An 18093-nucleotide genomic window follows, 5' to 3' on the forward strand; every position below is an offset into this window, starting at 1 on the left:
AGTTTCCAATGATTATTTTAAATGCTTTCTATTTGAGTCTTTTTGCTATTCATTGTACTGCAGGTCATTTGGGTCACCTTGTAAAAGAGAGACTTTTCAAAGATTGCTATAATACATTATTATGTGCCAGTTAATGGGGGCTCCATCATACAGGAGTGTCTTGTTTTTGTTTTGGGTCATTTGGAGTGAAAAGCTCTACAGTAAGTAGTCAGCTTATAAGAACAGCTCAGTTCAGTCTTATGAAAAGGGCAGAGGGAAGTTCAAACTCCCCAGCTGAGGTTCTGAGGAGTGACGTAACATCACACTCTTACAACTAGACATGTTGGTATGATTCACTAGCTGTTTGGCAATCTGTAATGGGTGCAGTGCAATTTTATGCACTACTAATATTGTTTTTCATTCTGAGCAGATTTATCATTGCAAATCTAATACAGTACACAGTTTTTACTGTGTTGTACTTTTTAATTAATTAAACTGTCATAAACAAAAATAACTTCTATTTGTTTATTTAGTACTGGCATATTTTAATTAAATATACATATTTTTTTACTTATTTGTATCCCAAATTATGATTGTATGTGGCTTATGCTAAAATAAAGTTTATTATTATTTTTTTCTCTTTTTGTCTATCTCAGTCATCCTATTTGACTGGGTGGTATTTATAGTGTGGGGTTCCAGTTGCATCCTGCCTCCTCAGGAGTCCATCACTTTTCTCACTATATGCATTGTTTCTAATAGCACGCTCTTCTGCACGAGTCCTGGAGCTACTTTGGCATCTAATTTTTCTAGGGTCCTTTTCAGGGATCTTGGGATTGTGCCTAGTGTTCCTATGATTATGGGTACAATTTCCACTGGCATATTCCATATATCCTTCTCATTTTTATTTTCAGGTCTTGGTACTTATCGATTTTCTCTCTTTCTTTCTCATCTACTCTGGTGTCCCGTGGTACTGCAACATCAATGAGTGATACTTTCTGCATGATTTTGTCAATCAGCGTCAAGTCTGGTCTATTGGCATGTGTCAACCTATCTGTTCTGATACCGTAGTCCCAGCGGATCTTTGCCTGATCGTTTGTTATCACTCCCTCAGGTTGGTGTTCATACCACTTATTACTGCAAGCTAGTTGGTCTTTCTTGCACAGGCTCCAATGGAGGACTTTTGCTACTGAATTATGCCTCTTTTTGTACTGGTTCTGTGCAAGCGCCGGACATTCGCTTGCTATGTGGTTTATGGTCTCATTTTTCATATTGCACTTCCTGCACATGGGTGAGATGTTATTTCCATCTATTGTTCTTTGGACATATCTGGTTCTTAGGGCCTGATCTTGTACCGCTGTTAGAATTACCCGTTTCCTTCTTGAATTCACCCCTCTGTAGCCATTGCCCTGTTTCACTGCTGGCCAGTTCTTTTGTCTGTCCCATGTACTGTCTGTGCATTGGTTAGCTGTACCATTCCTCTGTTCTGTTTTTCATTCTCCTGTCCTTAGTTTTCTGGTCCATGCTGTCGAGTTCAGCCTTTGTCCACTCCACTACTCCCATGCTGTATCTGATTACTGGTACTGCCCATATGTTTATGGCTTTCATTGTGTTTCTCGCGTTGAGTTTTGACTCGAGTATCACCTTAAGTTTCTGCATATATTCTTTCCCAATCATATCCTTCATCTCTTGGTGTTTTATATGATCTCCTATTATTACCAGGTACAGTATTTGTATCCTGTCTCATACATGTCTTTGATGCTATTAACATCAGGTAGCTTTATCCCTTCAGTACTTGTCACTTTGCCTTTATGTATGTTGACCAAGGTGTATTTTTCTATTTCAAACTCCATCCTTAGATACAATCCTTACAGTCTGGACTAGGGTATCTATTTCCTTGATGCTCTTACCATACAGCTTGATATCGTCCATGAACATCAGATGGTTAATTCTGATGCCTCCTTTCTTGTGTTGGTACCCTGCATCCATCTTCTGCAGTACTTTTGTCATGGGAATCATGGCTATTACGAAGAGTAGTGGGGACAGTGAGTCGCCTTGAAAGATCCCTCTCCTGATGTTAACCTCTGCTAGTCTTATCCCAGAGCTTGTAAGTACTGTAATTCAGTTGTGCTTTGTATTTTTTAGGAAGCTGGTGGTGTTTTCCTCTGCCCCATATATTTTCAGGCATTCTATTAGCCACGTGTGCAGTATCTTATCTAAGGCTTTCTGGTAGTCAATCCATGCCAATGCTTAGGTTGGTTCTCCTTCTCTTACTATTCTTCATTACCATTTTGTCTATCAGGAGCTGGTCTTTTGTGCCCATACACTTCCTTCTGCAGCCTTTCTGTTGGTGGGGGACGGTGTTTGTGTCCTCTAGATAGTTGTATAGCCTTTCACTAATGAAACCTGTTAGTAACTTCCACATTATTGGTTGGTAGGTGATGGGCCTGTAGTTACTTACTATATTTCCCTTGTTCTCAACTTTCTGTACTAAGGATGTTCTCCCTGTGGTCATCCATTTGGGCGCATGGTGGTTTGTGATACAGTGATGGAGTAGCTGTTGTTGTTATTCTTATTCTTAGTCTTATTATTATTATTATTATTATTAAAAATGACAGCAGAAGTGGAATTGATTTTATATATGGTCTTCTCAATTCTTCTTATTATTGTCTTCTCATCCGGGCTGATATTTGCTAATAACTGGCCGATGTTCATAGTCTGGATAAGGAATTGGTTTCTTGAAATACTAATTTTATTGCATACAAGAAAAGGAATATGTTTCTTGAAATACTAATTTTATTGCATACAAGAAATGGAAGCTAAAAGTGGTGTTTGATTGCCATAGAGTTTCTGGAAATCAGGATTTGTTGTATCGTCGTGTAGAATCTTCGTCGTTGTTCTAAGGGTGTAGCTGAAATCCAATGTTTCCAACTGTATCATCAGTTCATTCTCAAGGAAGGGTGGGCTTGTTCTGGTTGGAATGGGGTTGTTAGACGGTATTCATAGTGTCCCATGTTGTGAGGACTGAATTTTCATTGGCTGATTCAATGGATTAAGCCCCAAGGCCAAATCGTCTCCCAGAGTTCAGTGCTTGCACTGGTCTCTGCATGTGGACGTTGGAGACTGGGAAGGTAGTATAGGGAAAGTCACTGTCGGTAGATTGGGACACCACCTGATTGGTTCGTTCGTCCGGCTCTGAGGTGCTGGCGGGCGGCGCCATACATGCCACTGTAGGGAGGAGGGATGTCTCCTTCCTGGTGTTGAGGCTAGACCTCTCCTTTCCAATGGGTAGGGCCTCCAGGAGGCGGAGGCAGCGGTGGTCTGTCGCCTTACCAATAATTCCGATACAGTATTAGGAATTATGTCCTTTCAGGTTATTCTAATATTATGAATATTCTTGGCGTGATTATGGATGGCACCTCCCTGAGCATGGCAGGAGATCCTCTTGGAAACTCTCACCGTGGTCAACCCAATGTAGGCACCGAGGCATTCCTGAACAGGGCATCTGTATTGGTAGACCACATTGGTTTTCTTCAGGGGGTCCTGCACTGCAGGGGCCGGGATGTTTTTCATGATCAGGACGCTAGTCCTCTTGCTTTTGTAATAAATTACTAATTTAACCTTTTTTGCTGGGTCCATATGGGTGACGTTTCCCTCTATGATACTGCGAAGGGCTCGCTCATCCTCTTTGTATTTCCTGTGAAACACTCTCTTGTAAAAGAGAGTGACGTCTTCAAGGGCAGCAGGGTGAGGCTCCTGCTGGTACCATTTGTCAATACTCCTTCACATGCATTTTGTGATGTCCCTGCTGGAATACCCATTGTTAATTAAAACCTGGGCAACACGTTCTAATTCGGTGTGTGTGTGTGTCCCTCCATGAGGAGCAGTGTGAGAGACCTCTCCTGATGAAGGCACTGATCGCAGTGCGCTTGTATCTCTCTCAACACTCACTCTCACCATTCAGGCGCATGCCCAGGTTCATGGGTTTCGTATAAACTTGCGTTACGAGGCACTCCTCTTGTTGCCCGACGAGGATGTCAAGGAAGGGGAGGAGACAATCATGGCAATGTTCAATGGTGAAGCTGAGGCTACTGTGGTCATGGAAGGCTTCTCACAGGTGCTCTATTTCTTCCACCATGCTGGCACTTATGAGGGCATCATCAATATACTGGACGAACATTTGACGATTTCTCAATGGCAGCGAATACCTGACATTCCACAGCACCCACGCACAAGTTCGCGAAAGGTACTTTGAGGGGAGAACCCATTGCTACACCATCTTTTTGTATATACATATGGCCTCTGTGGGTGGAGAAAGGGCCTCTTTTTGTACAAATCTCAAAGAGTGTTCAGAGGGCGTGCTCAGGGATGTTTAATGCGGGCGTGGAGTTGTCTCTATATACAAATTGTCACGATTCACAACCTTATTTACAAAGAAAACAAAATGTTGTTTTCCATTTTGCTTTCATTCAACGTGACACTACAAAACATATCAAAGCAGTTATAGATGGGGGAACTGGTTGGAAGGTAGAGCAATTATAATACTTAAATGATGAGTTGGTAGGTTATCCTTCGTGGCTGGGAGTTCAGCTGAAGAGATTATGCTGGCTTGGTGGCTTCAAACTTGAAGATGCCACGGAAGGATGGCTGGAGTTGCAGCTGAAGTGACGAAGCTGGCATGGTGGCTTCAGGCTTGAAGACGTCACAGGAGGACAACTGGAGATTCAGCTGAAGAAATGAAGATGGCACAGTGCCCATGAAGACAAGCAGGCAGGGCTGGCTGGTTGTCTTCGTCTCGGGCAGGACAAGATTTTTATGGGGATAAGAGTAAAAATCGTCTGAAGGGGATACTCCCGTTAAAAACTTGCTTTGTCCGACCTCTGATTGACCTCTCTATCTCTATGTGTTTCTATCTCTCCATAGAAGTCTCTTCTGGAGGCTTCTAAACCACTGTATGGGCAGAGCTAATGACAACAGACAACCGTCATTTCCATATATGGAGTTTTTTATTTTCTGCATACTAACTGGTTCCTTAATAACCGCCCCTTCCTGGTCACGCCATAGAAGCTTCCAGAACAAATTTTCTGATGCAATGTGGATCAAACATTGTGCCATTTTACAAAGGCATGGCATGAGATACCATGTGGTGTCATTTCCACAAGAAAGGGTTTCCATCAAATCACTAATTGTCCAGGAGGCGTTGGCAACAGTAACTGACTGGTGATGACATCTTCGAGCAAACACAGGAAGCAGTCACGTCTTGGAAAAGAGATATTTCTTTTTCACGTATTTCTTCAACATTACTGCATCTACCCATGACACGTTCCCCAAAAGAAAAAATAAAATCTACTCATTTTATTTTTTAAAAGAGCAAAAGAGACAAAAAGACTTTAAACCCATCATCTGAAATAAGGAACAACTCTGCATTTTGCTTCAACTTAGCTTCAGCCAAACATGCTCACCCAACACTTCTCTCACACAACACTTGCGCTACAGTCAAAAAAACACATAATGGCTCTTGCTCAAGTAGCTAAGAATGAAAGAGAAAAAAAAGACACTACTCTCCCATTCTGAAAATATGTGGCTCTTGCTAAACTAGCTAAAAATGAGAGGGAAAAAAAAGACACTACTCTCTCATTCTGAAAAATTTCTCGAGAGACTATCAGCTATTACATTATTCTTTCCCTTTATATGAACTATCTTCAGACTATAATCTTGTAATTCTAGGCTCCATCGCATGAGAAGCTTATTCTTATTCTTAAATCTCTCCAAATAAACTAGCAGATTATGATCAGTATACACAGTTAAAACAGGACCACTATGCACGTAAATCTCAAAGTGCTGCAAGGCTGAAACTAAACAATTCTTCTCAATGGTTGAATACAAAATTTTGCTGGACTTTATCAGTTTCTTTGAATACTAAGTGACTGGGTGCTTCATCCCATTCACTTCTTACAATAATACTGTTCCTATGCCAATGTCACTGGCATTGATCGATAATTAAATTCCCTGCTAAAATCAGGTATCAATAGTACTGGCTCGTGAATCATTATGGCCTTCAATTTGTTGAAAGCTTCTATACACTCATCACCAAATACAAAACTTCATCTCTTCCTAAAGAGATTAGTTATGGGAGCATTCATTTCTGAAAAATTGGGTACAAATCTACGGAAATATGAAACCACTCTGAGAAATCTCATGGCCTCCTTTTTGTTTGCTGGGATTGGGAAATTGATAACAGCTTTTGTGTTCCCATCCTCTGGACAGACCTCTCCAAGATCAACTTTATAACCTGAATAAGTGATAGAGGTTTTCCCAAATTCATATTTCTTCAGATTTAGAACCACATTTTCTTTGGCAAGGGCTTCAAGGACTTTCGCTAAAATTCTTAAATGTTCTTCCCAAGTTTCTGAGAATAACACAAGATCATCTAAATACACGACACAATTGTCGATCCCATTTAAAATTTTACTCGTGAACCTCTGGAAAGTATTGGCTGCATCCTTTAAACCAAAAGCCATAACTCTGGGTTCACAATTGCCGAACAGTGTTATAAAAGCAGATATTTTCCTGGCCTGTTCACTTAGAGGTACTTGCCAATAACCTTGGGCCAAATCAAGCTTGGAAATGAATTTGGCATTTCCAATTCTATCTAAGCAATTGTTAGTTCTGGGAAGGGGGAAATTACTTGCTTAGTTACACTGTTTACTTTTCTGAAATCAATGCACAGCCTATCTAATCTATCTTCCTTTTTCACCAGAACTACTGGAGAACCCCATTCACTCTTGCTGGGAACTACCAAGTCATTATCTAACATATACCTAATTTCCTTTCTTACTGATTTTGCTTTCTCTGGGCTCAAGACCATATGGACTTTGTCTAATGGGTTTTGCGTTCTGTAACTCAATATCATGCTCTAAAAGATTATTTAGACCTAACTTATCACTAACAGTTTCAGGATAATTCACCAAACCTTGTGTAATTCCTTCAATTTTACTTCTAAGCTAGGGTTAAATGTCTTGAAATTCTAAGCAAATCAGAGTTTTTCTCAAAAATAATTTCTCTGTGACACAGTTACTACAGACACTGGGCATTCATTATATTTCTTTAACAAGTTTACATGCAACCCCTTAGCTCTAAGCCTATCCATATCCATCATGTAATTTAAATTTCCCCTTTTTTCTCAGATAGAAAAAGGACCTTCAAACTCATATGATAATGAAGAACCTTCTTTCTGAATTAACACCAAATCTTTATCTCCCACACAGAAATTTCTCTCTTTTGCCTTGAGATCATACTTCCTTTTAGTTTCCCCTTGACTGTTGCTCTTGTTTTCTATTGCCATCTGCCAAGCTTCCCTTACATTCTCCTTGTGAGTCTCTACATTTTGTATGTACTCCTCTTTACCTACTCCTCTTTACCTCCTTCAAGTAATAATTTACACTTTAAAATTTCTAAGGGTCCTTTAGCGGTGTGACAAAACACTAACTCGAAAGGACTAAATCTGGTTGTGTCATTCGGCGCCAACCGTAAGGCTAACAAGACGAATAACTTTTCTTCTCAGTCATGTTCAAAGTTGTTACATAATTTTCATAAACAACTCTTTAACATTTTGTGGAAACTCTCAACAATATCTTGTGACTTGGAGTGATAAGGTGTGGAAGTTACAAGTTCGATACCTAATTCTTTCATTTTGTCCCTGAAATGCTTAGACACAAAGTTACTGCCATTATCACTTTGTATAACGTGAGGCAGACTGTATAACGTGAGGCAGACCAAACTTAGAAAAATAGCTAAACAAGGGTTTTAAACTATGGTTTTTGCATTACCATTTCTCACAGGTATTGCTTCTGGATAACGAGTTAGTCTATCAATGATTGTTAACAGATAGATATGAACCATTCCGGAAAGTTCGTCACCATTTCCCGAGGTCTTAAATTGTGTGAGCTGTAATGGCGAAGTAAGACAAGGAGACATGTGCTGTTCCAACGGTCAGGGTGTGAGGAAACACACACCCCCCAAATATCCCCCAAAAGCCGTTAACTTTTGGAGTGGGTATTTCTGACCTACGATTGGTCAGATATCCCTGGTAGGAGAAATCAACCAATGTCCTACCTGAGGGGAAAATGTAGGGGGTGAGAGAAATGCCCAGCCTGCCCACGCTAGGCTGCCGTTGGATGATTCTGGCTCTGGCACTCGGAGGGCAATTACGTGTTACTGCCCATCGTCTAATGTTATTCCGCCGTTGCGGCCGTTTACCACTATGTTACTGTAATTTTTAGTTTACTTAGATACTCGGGCCCTTGTGTAAGTTTTAGATAATACAGATCACTATAAAATTTACCCCCTGTGTCTTATTTAAGCATGACCCACAGTACTGCAGCCAGACCAGTGTAAGTAGACCCCATGAGAGGTCAGGGTCATCTTTTTCCTCCCTCACTTCTAAGCAAAGGTCTGACCATAACAATAAAAACATTCTCAAAGGTTCACCTACCAATGGAATATTACATAAAAGAGCCCTGGGGATTACCTGATTAGATTTACTGGTCATTTGACATTCATGACAATTTATATCTTTTCATGTCACTTCTCATCTTAGGCCAAAGGTACGTCCTACTTATAAATTTATATGTTTTATTTACCCCTTGATCATCATGAGCTAATTTCAAAATTAATTTGCAAAGCTTCCTAGGGATTACTAGTTGTTCGATAATCTCCTCTTTGCTGACTGACTTAGGACGAACAGAACGACACAAAACTTCCTCTTTTAGACAAAAGGTTTCCTTGCAAATATTATCAAGCTCATCATCCAGCTCACACATTCAAAGATTTGGGTTAGTGTCTCATCCTCTGTCTGCAACTTGACTAGCTCGTCCTTATTCAAAATGTTAAGTGCCTAAACCATCACAGCAACTATCACTTGAAAACACTGCATCGACTACGTCTATGTCATTATTTTCGACAGCTACATCGTCAGCTCGGCTAACAATGTCAACACTGATAGAGTCAGTCTTCTCAGCCACACTCATGCCAAGATCAAGCATACCGCTTCTGCCAACTCGTTCGAACCCACGAACTCGTGCTCGTTAGAATCCACTGACAAACCATGACCACAGTCTATCTCTGCGTCTAAACCCGATCTAGTTACTACCAATTCAGGCACTGGAACCTCACTCGAAACAGGATTCACACACTTGGGCGTAGCTAAATCATTACCAATAATTATGTCAACACCATCAACGGGCAAATTGTCTACAACTGCTAGTGTTGCTTCTCCCAACACTCCCTGACTTTTTAAGTTTACCTCCAACAAAGGACAAACAACACAAGCGTTTGGAAACCCACCTAACATAAAATTTTTTAGTTTCTTTCATAAAGTCATTGTCAAAAGATTATTAATTAGAGACACTGGTTTCTTAACATTTTTCCATTCTACACAATTCCTTGATAAATGCCCTTTCTTAGTACATCAGCAACAAGTAACCTCAGAACTACTAGATGACACTTCATTCCATCAAAACCTAAAAGTATGACCAGGTTTTCCACACGCATAACAACAGTAGTCACTTTCACCTGTATTGCTAGTACTGTACTGTACTATTACTGGAATACTTACTATGTTCTATTCTACCTGACAAAGGATCAATATATATATATAGCTTAATCTCTGGGGATACGTTATCTTTGAAGTTTTCTAGTAAAACTAAGTTCTTGAGATCATCAAAATTATCCACTTCAGCGGATGTTAACCAATCATTAAGAAAACAATCTTTCTAACTTCTTTCAGTACTCTACATACACACTGCTCTCATCCCTTTTCAAGCTTCTGAATTTCTTGCGGTACGCCTCTGGTACTAACCTGTATGCACTAAGAACAATTTCCTTCACAATATCATAATCCCCACACTCCTCCCCAGACATGCAACTATACACAGAAAGTGCCCTTGCTTTGTCCGACCTCTGATTGCCCTCTCTGTCTCCATCTGTTTCTATCTCTCTTGGGAAGTCTCTTCTGGAAGCTTATATACCACTGTATGGGCGGAGCTAATGACGACAGACAATCGTCATTCCCATATAAGGAGTTTTTTATTTTCTTCATACTGATTGGTTCCTTAATAACCACCTCTTTCCAGTCATGCCATAGAAGCTCCCAGAACAAATTTTCTGATGCAATGTGGATCAAATATTGCACATGTTACAAAGGCATGGCATGAGATACCACATGGTGTCATTTCCACAAGAAAGGGTTTTCATCAAATCACTAACTGTCCAGGAGGCGTTGGCAATAGTGCCTAACTGATGATGACATCTTCGAGCAAACACAGGAAATAGTCACGACTTGGAAAAAGAGATATTTCTTTTTCAATGTATTTCTTCAACATTATTGCATCTACCCATGACAACGATCCAGAATTATCTGGACTGTTTCATCCACGGGGACATTCGTGAAGAGGGACTCCACATCCATCGATGCAACAACCCCTCCCGGGGGTGTCGTTTTCAGGGAATCTATAAACTTGGCAGAACACTTCAAACTGTGGTCATCTGGAATGTAAGGAGTCAAAATAGCATTCAGTGTCTTCACAAGCTGGTACACAGGGCCGGGAATCTGGCTAATAATGGGGTGTAATGGGTTCCCTGGTTTATGGGTTTTAATGTTCCTGCATATGTAGCCAAGGTCGTAGTCCCTACGACTGGCAGCAGGTGAAGGGCATTCGGAGCTGCATTGACAGTCTCGATGATCCTATTAGCCTCGTGCTTAATGTCAGCCCAATGGACGGTGACACCCTCTTTAGCCTGGAGCTTTTGGCCGCTTCCCTTAGGCTTCTGTTGGTCACATCACTATTGTAATCACCATGTTCTGTGATGCCCTCGGCCAAGAAGAGGGGCTGGAGGGCATCCGTAGTATGTATGGTGCCCATGGAGAAACTCCTTGAAATCAAGTACCTACTGGACACCACACACACAAGCATGAAGATCAAAGCACCATACGGACTACTGATGTCCTCCAGCCCCTCCTCTTGGCCGAGGCCCTCACAGAACACAGTGGTTACAAGCGTCATGAGATCAACAGGCACCTAAGGGAAGCGGCCAAAGAGCTCCGAGCTAAAGTTCTCTGCTGAGTTTATAGAAGCCCTGAAAACGACTTCCCGGGAGGAATTACTGCATCGATGCACGTGGAGTCCCTCTTTATGACATCCCCGTGGATGAAATAATCCAGATAATTCTGGATTGTGTGTTTAGAAATGACTCTACGCCCATTAAACATCCTTGAGCATGCCCTCTGAGCACTCCTCGAGATTTATACAAAAAAGGCCCCTTTCTCCACCCACAGAGGCCATATGTACATACAAAAAGGTGGTGTAGCAATGGGTTCTCCCTTCAGAGTACTTTTCGCGAACTTCTACATGGGTGCTGTGGCATGTCGGGTATTCCCCACCATTGAGAAACCATCAGTGTATGTCTGGTATACCAACGACACCTTCATAAGCACCACCATGGCGGAAGAAATAGAACATCTGCAACAAGCCTTCCACAAACACAGTAGTCTCAACTTCACCATTGAACACTGATGTGATCATCGCCTCCCCTTCCTTGACGTCCTTGTCAGGCAACAAGAGGAGCGCTTCGTAATGCAAGTTTATATGAAACCCACGAACCTGGGCGTGTGCTTGAATGGTGAGAGTGAGTGTCCTGACAGATACAAGAGCTCTGCAATCAGTGCCTTCATCATGGGAGCTCTCTCACACTACTCTTCTTGGAAGGACATACACACACCGAATTAAGAGCGTGTTGTCCAGGTTTTAATTAACAATGGGTATTCCAACCATGACATCATGGAATACATACACAGAACCACTGTTAAATGGTATCAGCAGGAGCCTCGCCCCACTGCCCTTGAAGATGTCACTAACTTTCATAAGGGAGTGTTTCACAGGAAATACAAAGAGGACAAGCGAGCCCTTCGCAATATCACAGAAGGAAACGTCTCCCCTATGGACCCTACAAAAAAGGTTAAATTAGTAATTTATTACAAAAGCAAGAACAGCAGCCTGATCATAAAAAACAACCAGTCCCCATGGTGCAGGACCGTCCGAAGAAAACCAACGTGGAATGCCCCGGCGCATACATTGGGATAACCATGATGTGATTTTCCAAGAGGATCTCCCGCCAAGCCAGGAAGGCGCTATCCATAATCTTGCCAAGAACACTCAATATCAGAATAACCCGAAAGGACATAATTCCTAATATTGGAATTATTGATAAGGCGGCAGACCAACGCTGCCTCCACCTCCTGGAGGCCCTACACATTGGAAAGGAGAGACCTAGCCTCAACACCTCACATGAGGCTTCCCTCCTCATGATGGTGGTGCATACAGTGCCCCCCACCAGCACCCCAGAGCCGAACAAATGGACCAATTAGGTGGTGCCCCCTTCTACCAGCAGTGACCTTCCTAATAATAACCTCCCAGTCTCCACCATCCACATGCGAAGACCAGTGCGAGCATCGATCTCTGGGAGACAGCTTCGCTCAGGGACTTAACACTTTCCTGTCCAACTGACGTAATATTACGCAATAACCCCCTACCCCCCTTCTTTTCTGACTGACGTAATTTTACGTAAAATTTACCGACATTTTTCGTACGTGTGGTAGGGGTAAATTTTTTTTATTTTCGGACAGTTGGTGGTTTCCATAGGCTAAAGCACACCTTGGACCGTGTAACTCAGGCATCGATACGCCAGGGAAGCAGTCCCTATACTGCACATGCGCAAATCCCTGGCATGGTAAATTTCTCACAATGAAATCAGCTGATCCTACCCACGTTTCTCTCTCGTATCTTACATTTTTTTTTATAAAATGTAGGATTACAATATTGGAAACACTCTGTTTCGTATCCTCTATTTTCTATAAATTTTTTAGTTCCTCTACTGTGCATGCGCAAATCCATGGCGTAGTAAAATTCTCACAATGACATCAGCTGATCGCACCCACGCAGGCCTGGCAGGCCACACTTCTGTCAGAGACCATGCGTACGAGGTTGGGTAAACAAGTGTGGCTGTTTACATACAGCGACGTCAATCGAGAACAGTTTCCAACATGCTTTCGCAAAGTTTTTACGGTAAAACTAGCGGAAAACGCGTTAGTGCATCACATAAGAGACGTCTGGATTTTAGGCAGGGCTCTGAATCTCATTTTTCATTATCATATATATCGATATTTAGAGAATTTTGTTGGCTTTCTCATAAAAAATAATTCATTCACCTAACTGTTATAGCTTTTGAGCTACGAACGATAATGTTGACAACGGTAACATTTTTTTTCGTTTCGACCAGCTTATAACGTCAAAATGAAACTGTTGCTGTTACCAAAGCCATTTTTCTTGACTCTCACTTTATTCCTCAACCTTTCCTCTACATTTCTGTATATTTACAAAGTAATTTCTATGAAAAAATCCGAGCTAGGGCTCTTCAAAAAAATGTCTAGCGATAATTCTCACCGTATGCCGGGCAGCGCGCTCTGTTTCTTACCCACTTTTCTATCAATTTTTCACCAACTGGACTTATTCGTTTTTCATTGTTTTATATGTCGATATTTAGAGAATTTTCCTGGCTTTCTCATAAAAAAATAATTCATTCGCCTAACTGTTATAGTTTTTGAGCTACGAACAATAATGTTGACAACGGTAACTTTTTTTTTCGTTTCGATCAATTTATAACGTCAAAATGAAACTGTTGCCGTTACCAAAGCCATTTTTCTTGACTTTCCCTTTATTCTTCAAATTTTCCTCTACTTTTTCGTATACCCCCTGTATTTACAAAGTAATTTCTATGAAAAATAACCGAGATAGGGCTCTTCAAAAAAAATTTTTTCTAGCGATAATTCTCACCATAGGCCGGGCAGAGCGCTCTGTTTCTCACCCTCTTTTCTATCAATTTTTTCACCAACTGTACTTATTCATTTTCATTGTTTTATATGTCAATATTTAGGGAATTTTGTTGGCTTTCTCATAAAAAATAATTCATTCGTCTGACTTTCATAGTTTTTGGGTTACGAACGAAAATATAAAAAGTAAAGAATTTTTTTTTTCGTTAAATAACTCACATTTTTTCGTATTTAGAGGACTGGGACTCTTATTCTGACTATTCCACCATAAAATATAAACATTTAGAAAAAAAGGACAGCAAAATGAACGTTGTTGGCATAAAATTTCTATTTTTGCTGAATTTTCTAAATAATTATTTTTTCGCACTGTCGAGCGCTCCCAGACACATCGGGGCTCATGTACCCTCAGTGATGTGATAACTATACAGATATGAAAGGGTTAATCTCCTGACCCAGCCAATGAAATTCAGCTCTCACAACACGGAGCACCTGGTACGCTATAAATACCATCTAACGACCCCATTCCAACCGGAACAAGCCCACCTTTCCTTGAGAATGAATTGATGATATGGTTGGAAACATTGGAATTTCGCTACGCCCTTAGAACAACAACAAAGATTTTATACATGAGAACACGAGAAATCCTGAGTTCCAGATTCTGCAATTTGCATACTATACGGCAACCAGATGCCATTTTTAACTTCCATATGAAATAAATTAATATTTCAAGAAACTTATTTCTTATGCAGACCATGAACATCTGCCAATTATTAGCAAATATCAGTGATGAGAGGAAAATAATCCTCCTCCCCCTCCCCGTCCTCCTCCTCCTCCTTTGCAATACCATGAAGCAGTTCTTCAATGTTCTTCTTACATTCATGAAAATCAAGGCAAAAATTTTGCAATTACTACTCCATAAAGTCATAAAGCATTCAAAATAACCCTCAAGTTTTTTACTAGTTATGTTTGATCTCCTCTAATCTAATTGTTGCTTCATACACATTCCATTTCTCAGGAGGAAATAAAGGTGGACTTTGTTGTACACGAGGTTTAGTACCTGCCACGTACAGTGCACGACACGAAAAGTATTCAAGGAAATTCATATAAATCTAGAGACCCGGCAACTTTATTACAGCTATCAAAAGTGATTGTTTAAAGCTGGCACTGCAGAGCATGGATTTGTATCTTAACCCAATTCATTATCAATAAACAAAAACCCTGCAGTTAAAAGCATAAAAGTTTGCTATGCCAGTATGCCTGTGCCTGGAAAGGCTAGTCTAATACATTCAAAACGTGCTAAACTTGCCTTCAGCTAAAAAGGATAAGCCTCAAGAATGGGTGTACTTTTTTGGCTTATGAAATTTAAACAGCAAATACAGTACAGGAAGTATAAGGTTCCTTCCTCAATGATCATAAGACTCATAAACAAGTTCTGGGACTGCAGCACTACAGAATATCCTCCATCTTATATAGCACATCAAGCAAAAAATTAACAAAAAATCAAAATTTATAAAAATATTCTGTATTCACCATAATCTCTGTCAAAGACAGGCAAAATACATCTACAGTCCCCCCACCCCCACCCCAACAAAAACCCTGTGTCCCTTGCATTCCACATATGCTCCTGCCCAATTGGCGTTTACTTCTTTTGGTCAACATTTCACCACTATTTACAAGCAGCTGAGCAAAATCCTCTTCATCCACTTTGCCAAACCCAACCTCATGTGACAACCCTAACATATATTCTTAACAGGAGGGAAGCCCATGAAATTGCTGATGCACTTAGGGCATAGTTTCCTCCACGATATTCCTTTGCTCTACCATCAAAGCTCGCTTTGAGCAACTAAACCAAGTTCACTGAATGCTGCTAACAATGCCTTGAAAAATACAGATGATGTTTTGGTCATCCATTTTAAACAAAAATATCAGGTTATGAATGAAAAAAAATGAAGAGCACTGTCAAGTAAGGCTAAAAGTGCTCCCAAGTGGGGGGCTGACCTTGTTTGTGTAGTCAGTTACCACTAAAATATAGTTTCCCGTCCAATACTTGGCCTGGCTAACAAGCTGGTGAAATGTATTTATCAAGCAAAGGATTACACTTTTGTTCTGACATCAATTACAGACCACAAGACAGCTATGATACAACCTACGCAGTTTTCTTGTGACTGCCTGTAAACGTTAGTATTTTTAATACCTTTCCGACTATTCAGAAAATTAAATTATCTGGATTACCAATAATAGGAAACGAAACAGAACATAAGAAAGATTTCTATTGGCTTTTCTTGTATTCCCATAAATGAGCAGAAATATTCAACTAACCTTTTTACAACAGTCTTTAGGATATCCCTGTAATCAACTTCACTGAAAAACAAATGAAATACTTGTAGAAAATGAAAACTCCAACTTTTTCAAGAGTTCAACAGCTGTTCAGTTTATTGTATTGTTTCTCAGGGAGTTACAGTGAGTTGAGATTTCATGCAAATATTAACTACATTCGAAAACATGCAAAGGCTTCCTGACAGTTACTGACCTGTATCCATATAAAGTTTGCATTTCTTGAATTTCTTCTTTCAGTCTTGTAATCTCTGCACGTTCCACCTGGAGCTTTCGCATCAAATCATGATTCATTGATAATAATTCATCATGTTCTGCTTGTACTATGGCTTCATGCTCTAGCAATGAGGCATATTCACTGTCCTCAGCTAAACCTACAAGCAAAAACAACAAACTCAGGATCATCATAATAATCTCAGCCAAAAAACAAAATTAAAATACCAATTGAAGCATCAATTAAATGAAAATATAAGAAAAATTAATAAAATGTATGAATGCACTTGGAATCAAGTACAAATTACAAGCAGAATCAATGGTCAAATACATGAACAATTTGTTACTTTTGTATATGCTTATCATCATCACTATCATGTAAAATAAGCTATTAAAAAAGACTGCAATATGTGATCCACTGTTAATTCTGTATATTATACTTCCTACTACGTACCAAGAATTACATCACATAAAGTAAAACTCAAATGTATCAATTTATTACAACCATTTTAATAAGGTTAACGGCACTCAAAAGCTATGACCTGTCGTGCTTTCATCATTTCTATCACGTAACAATATAACTCATATTGAGCTGGCAGACGGAAAATTAAGCCAATACCAGGGGCGTCATTTGGGGGGGCAGGGGGGGACTGCCCCCACACCCCCAAGCCCCAAGAAGTAACAGCAGCGGGTTTTCCATTATTCCTACCGAAATTCAAATGTGCCACCACATTAAGTTATATCTATCTATCTATCTATCTGTCTATTTACCTATCTATCTATCTATCACATACAATGTTTGTTTGTCTGCCTATTTTGCTGAAATACCTTGCTTATGTGGCTTCAAAAAGCACATAAAATAGCTCAAAATAAAAAAAAAAAAACCAGCTGGTTAGGCTCGCTTGCTCGACAAACCATCTTTGCCCCCCCCCCCCAACAAAAATCTGAAATGACGCCCCTGGCCAATACCAAGTTTTTGGGCAAAAGTTTGAAAATACAAAGGGTGGGTCTGTCATTACCGCTGATGCAAAATTATGTCCCTTCCCATACAACTCAGCTCGGCAGCCATATATGCATTTACATTTAATACTTAGATTTACAGAATTGCCATCTTCACAGTTTTGCCTTCAATGTGCATGTGTGTTAGTGAAGGGAGAGACCAGGTACCAAAAACAAATAAACTGGGTAGTGAATGATCAATCATGAGTAGAGAAACTTTGAATCCTGTTTTCTATGCTTGTTTTTAATCACTGCTTTAAATTCTACTTCCAGTATTTATTCATGATTTCCATCATTCAAAAACCATTATAATCTGCCAAAAAAGCCAGTAAGATTTGTTTATATGTAAAATTTTTATGTATTTCATATTTCTCCAAACAAATCAGCTAAACTTATAAACTCCAACACTACTTTGAAATACTTGACAATTCTTACTGTTCAAAATAATACTTACTGTACATGCCAACACTTGAAACACTGATAAATAAAATAAAAATACTAAAACAATTTTGAGAGACAAAAATCATAATCCCCATGTTTATTACAGTATAAGTTTCATGATCATATGTTTCAGATAGCCTGATTAATTACATGCAGAACAGATATCACAGATTAGTTTAATAAGCAGCTCTAGCAGTTTTTACTAGCATCTTCATAAGCAAGGAGCAAACAGCTCTCAGCTTTAC

The 18093-nt window shown here is 40.0% G+C and overlaps 1 protein-coding gene across 18 annotated transcripts in view; it reads right to left on the reverse strand.

Annotated features, from left to right (window-relative positions):
- LOC136853965 (ralA-binding protein 1-like) overlaps positions 1-18093 on the reverse strand; it is a 437575-nt gene that overhangs the window by 64015 nt on the left and 355467 nt on the right. For 11 of the 18 annotated variants that reach the window (XM_067129867.1, XM_067129863.1, XM_067129872.1 and 8 more), the window contains 2 exons: positions 16392-16569; positions 16181-16222 (listed from right to left, as the gene is read on the reverse strand). In XM_067129867.1, the coding sequence (XP_066985968.1) occupies positions 16181-16222; positions 16392-16569 (220 nt within the window). The remainder of the gene's footprint in view (positions 1-16180; positions 16223-16391; positions 16570-18093) is intronic. The other 7 variants (XM_067129870.1, XM_067129865.1, XM_067129879.1 and 4 more) reach the window with 1 other exon arrangement.

This window comes from Macrobrachium rosenbergii, chromosome 28 (genome assembly GCF_040412425.1).
Source record: "Macrobrachium rosenbergii isolate ZJJX-2024 chromosome 28, ASM4041242v1, whole genome shotgun sequence".
In the NCBI taxonomy this organism is placed as follows: domain Eukaryota; kingdom Metazoa; phylum Arthropoda; class Malacostraca; order Decapoda; family Palaemonidae; genus Macrobrachium; species Macrobrachium rosenbergii.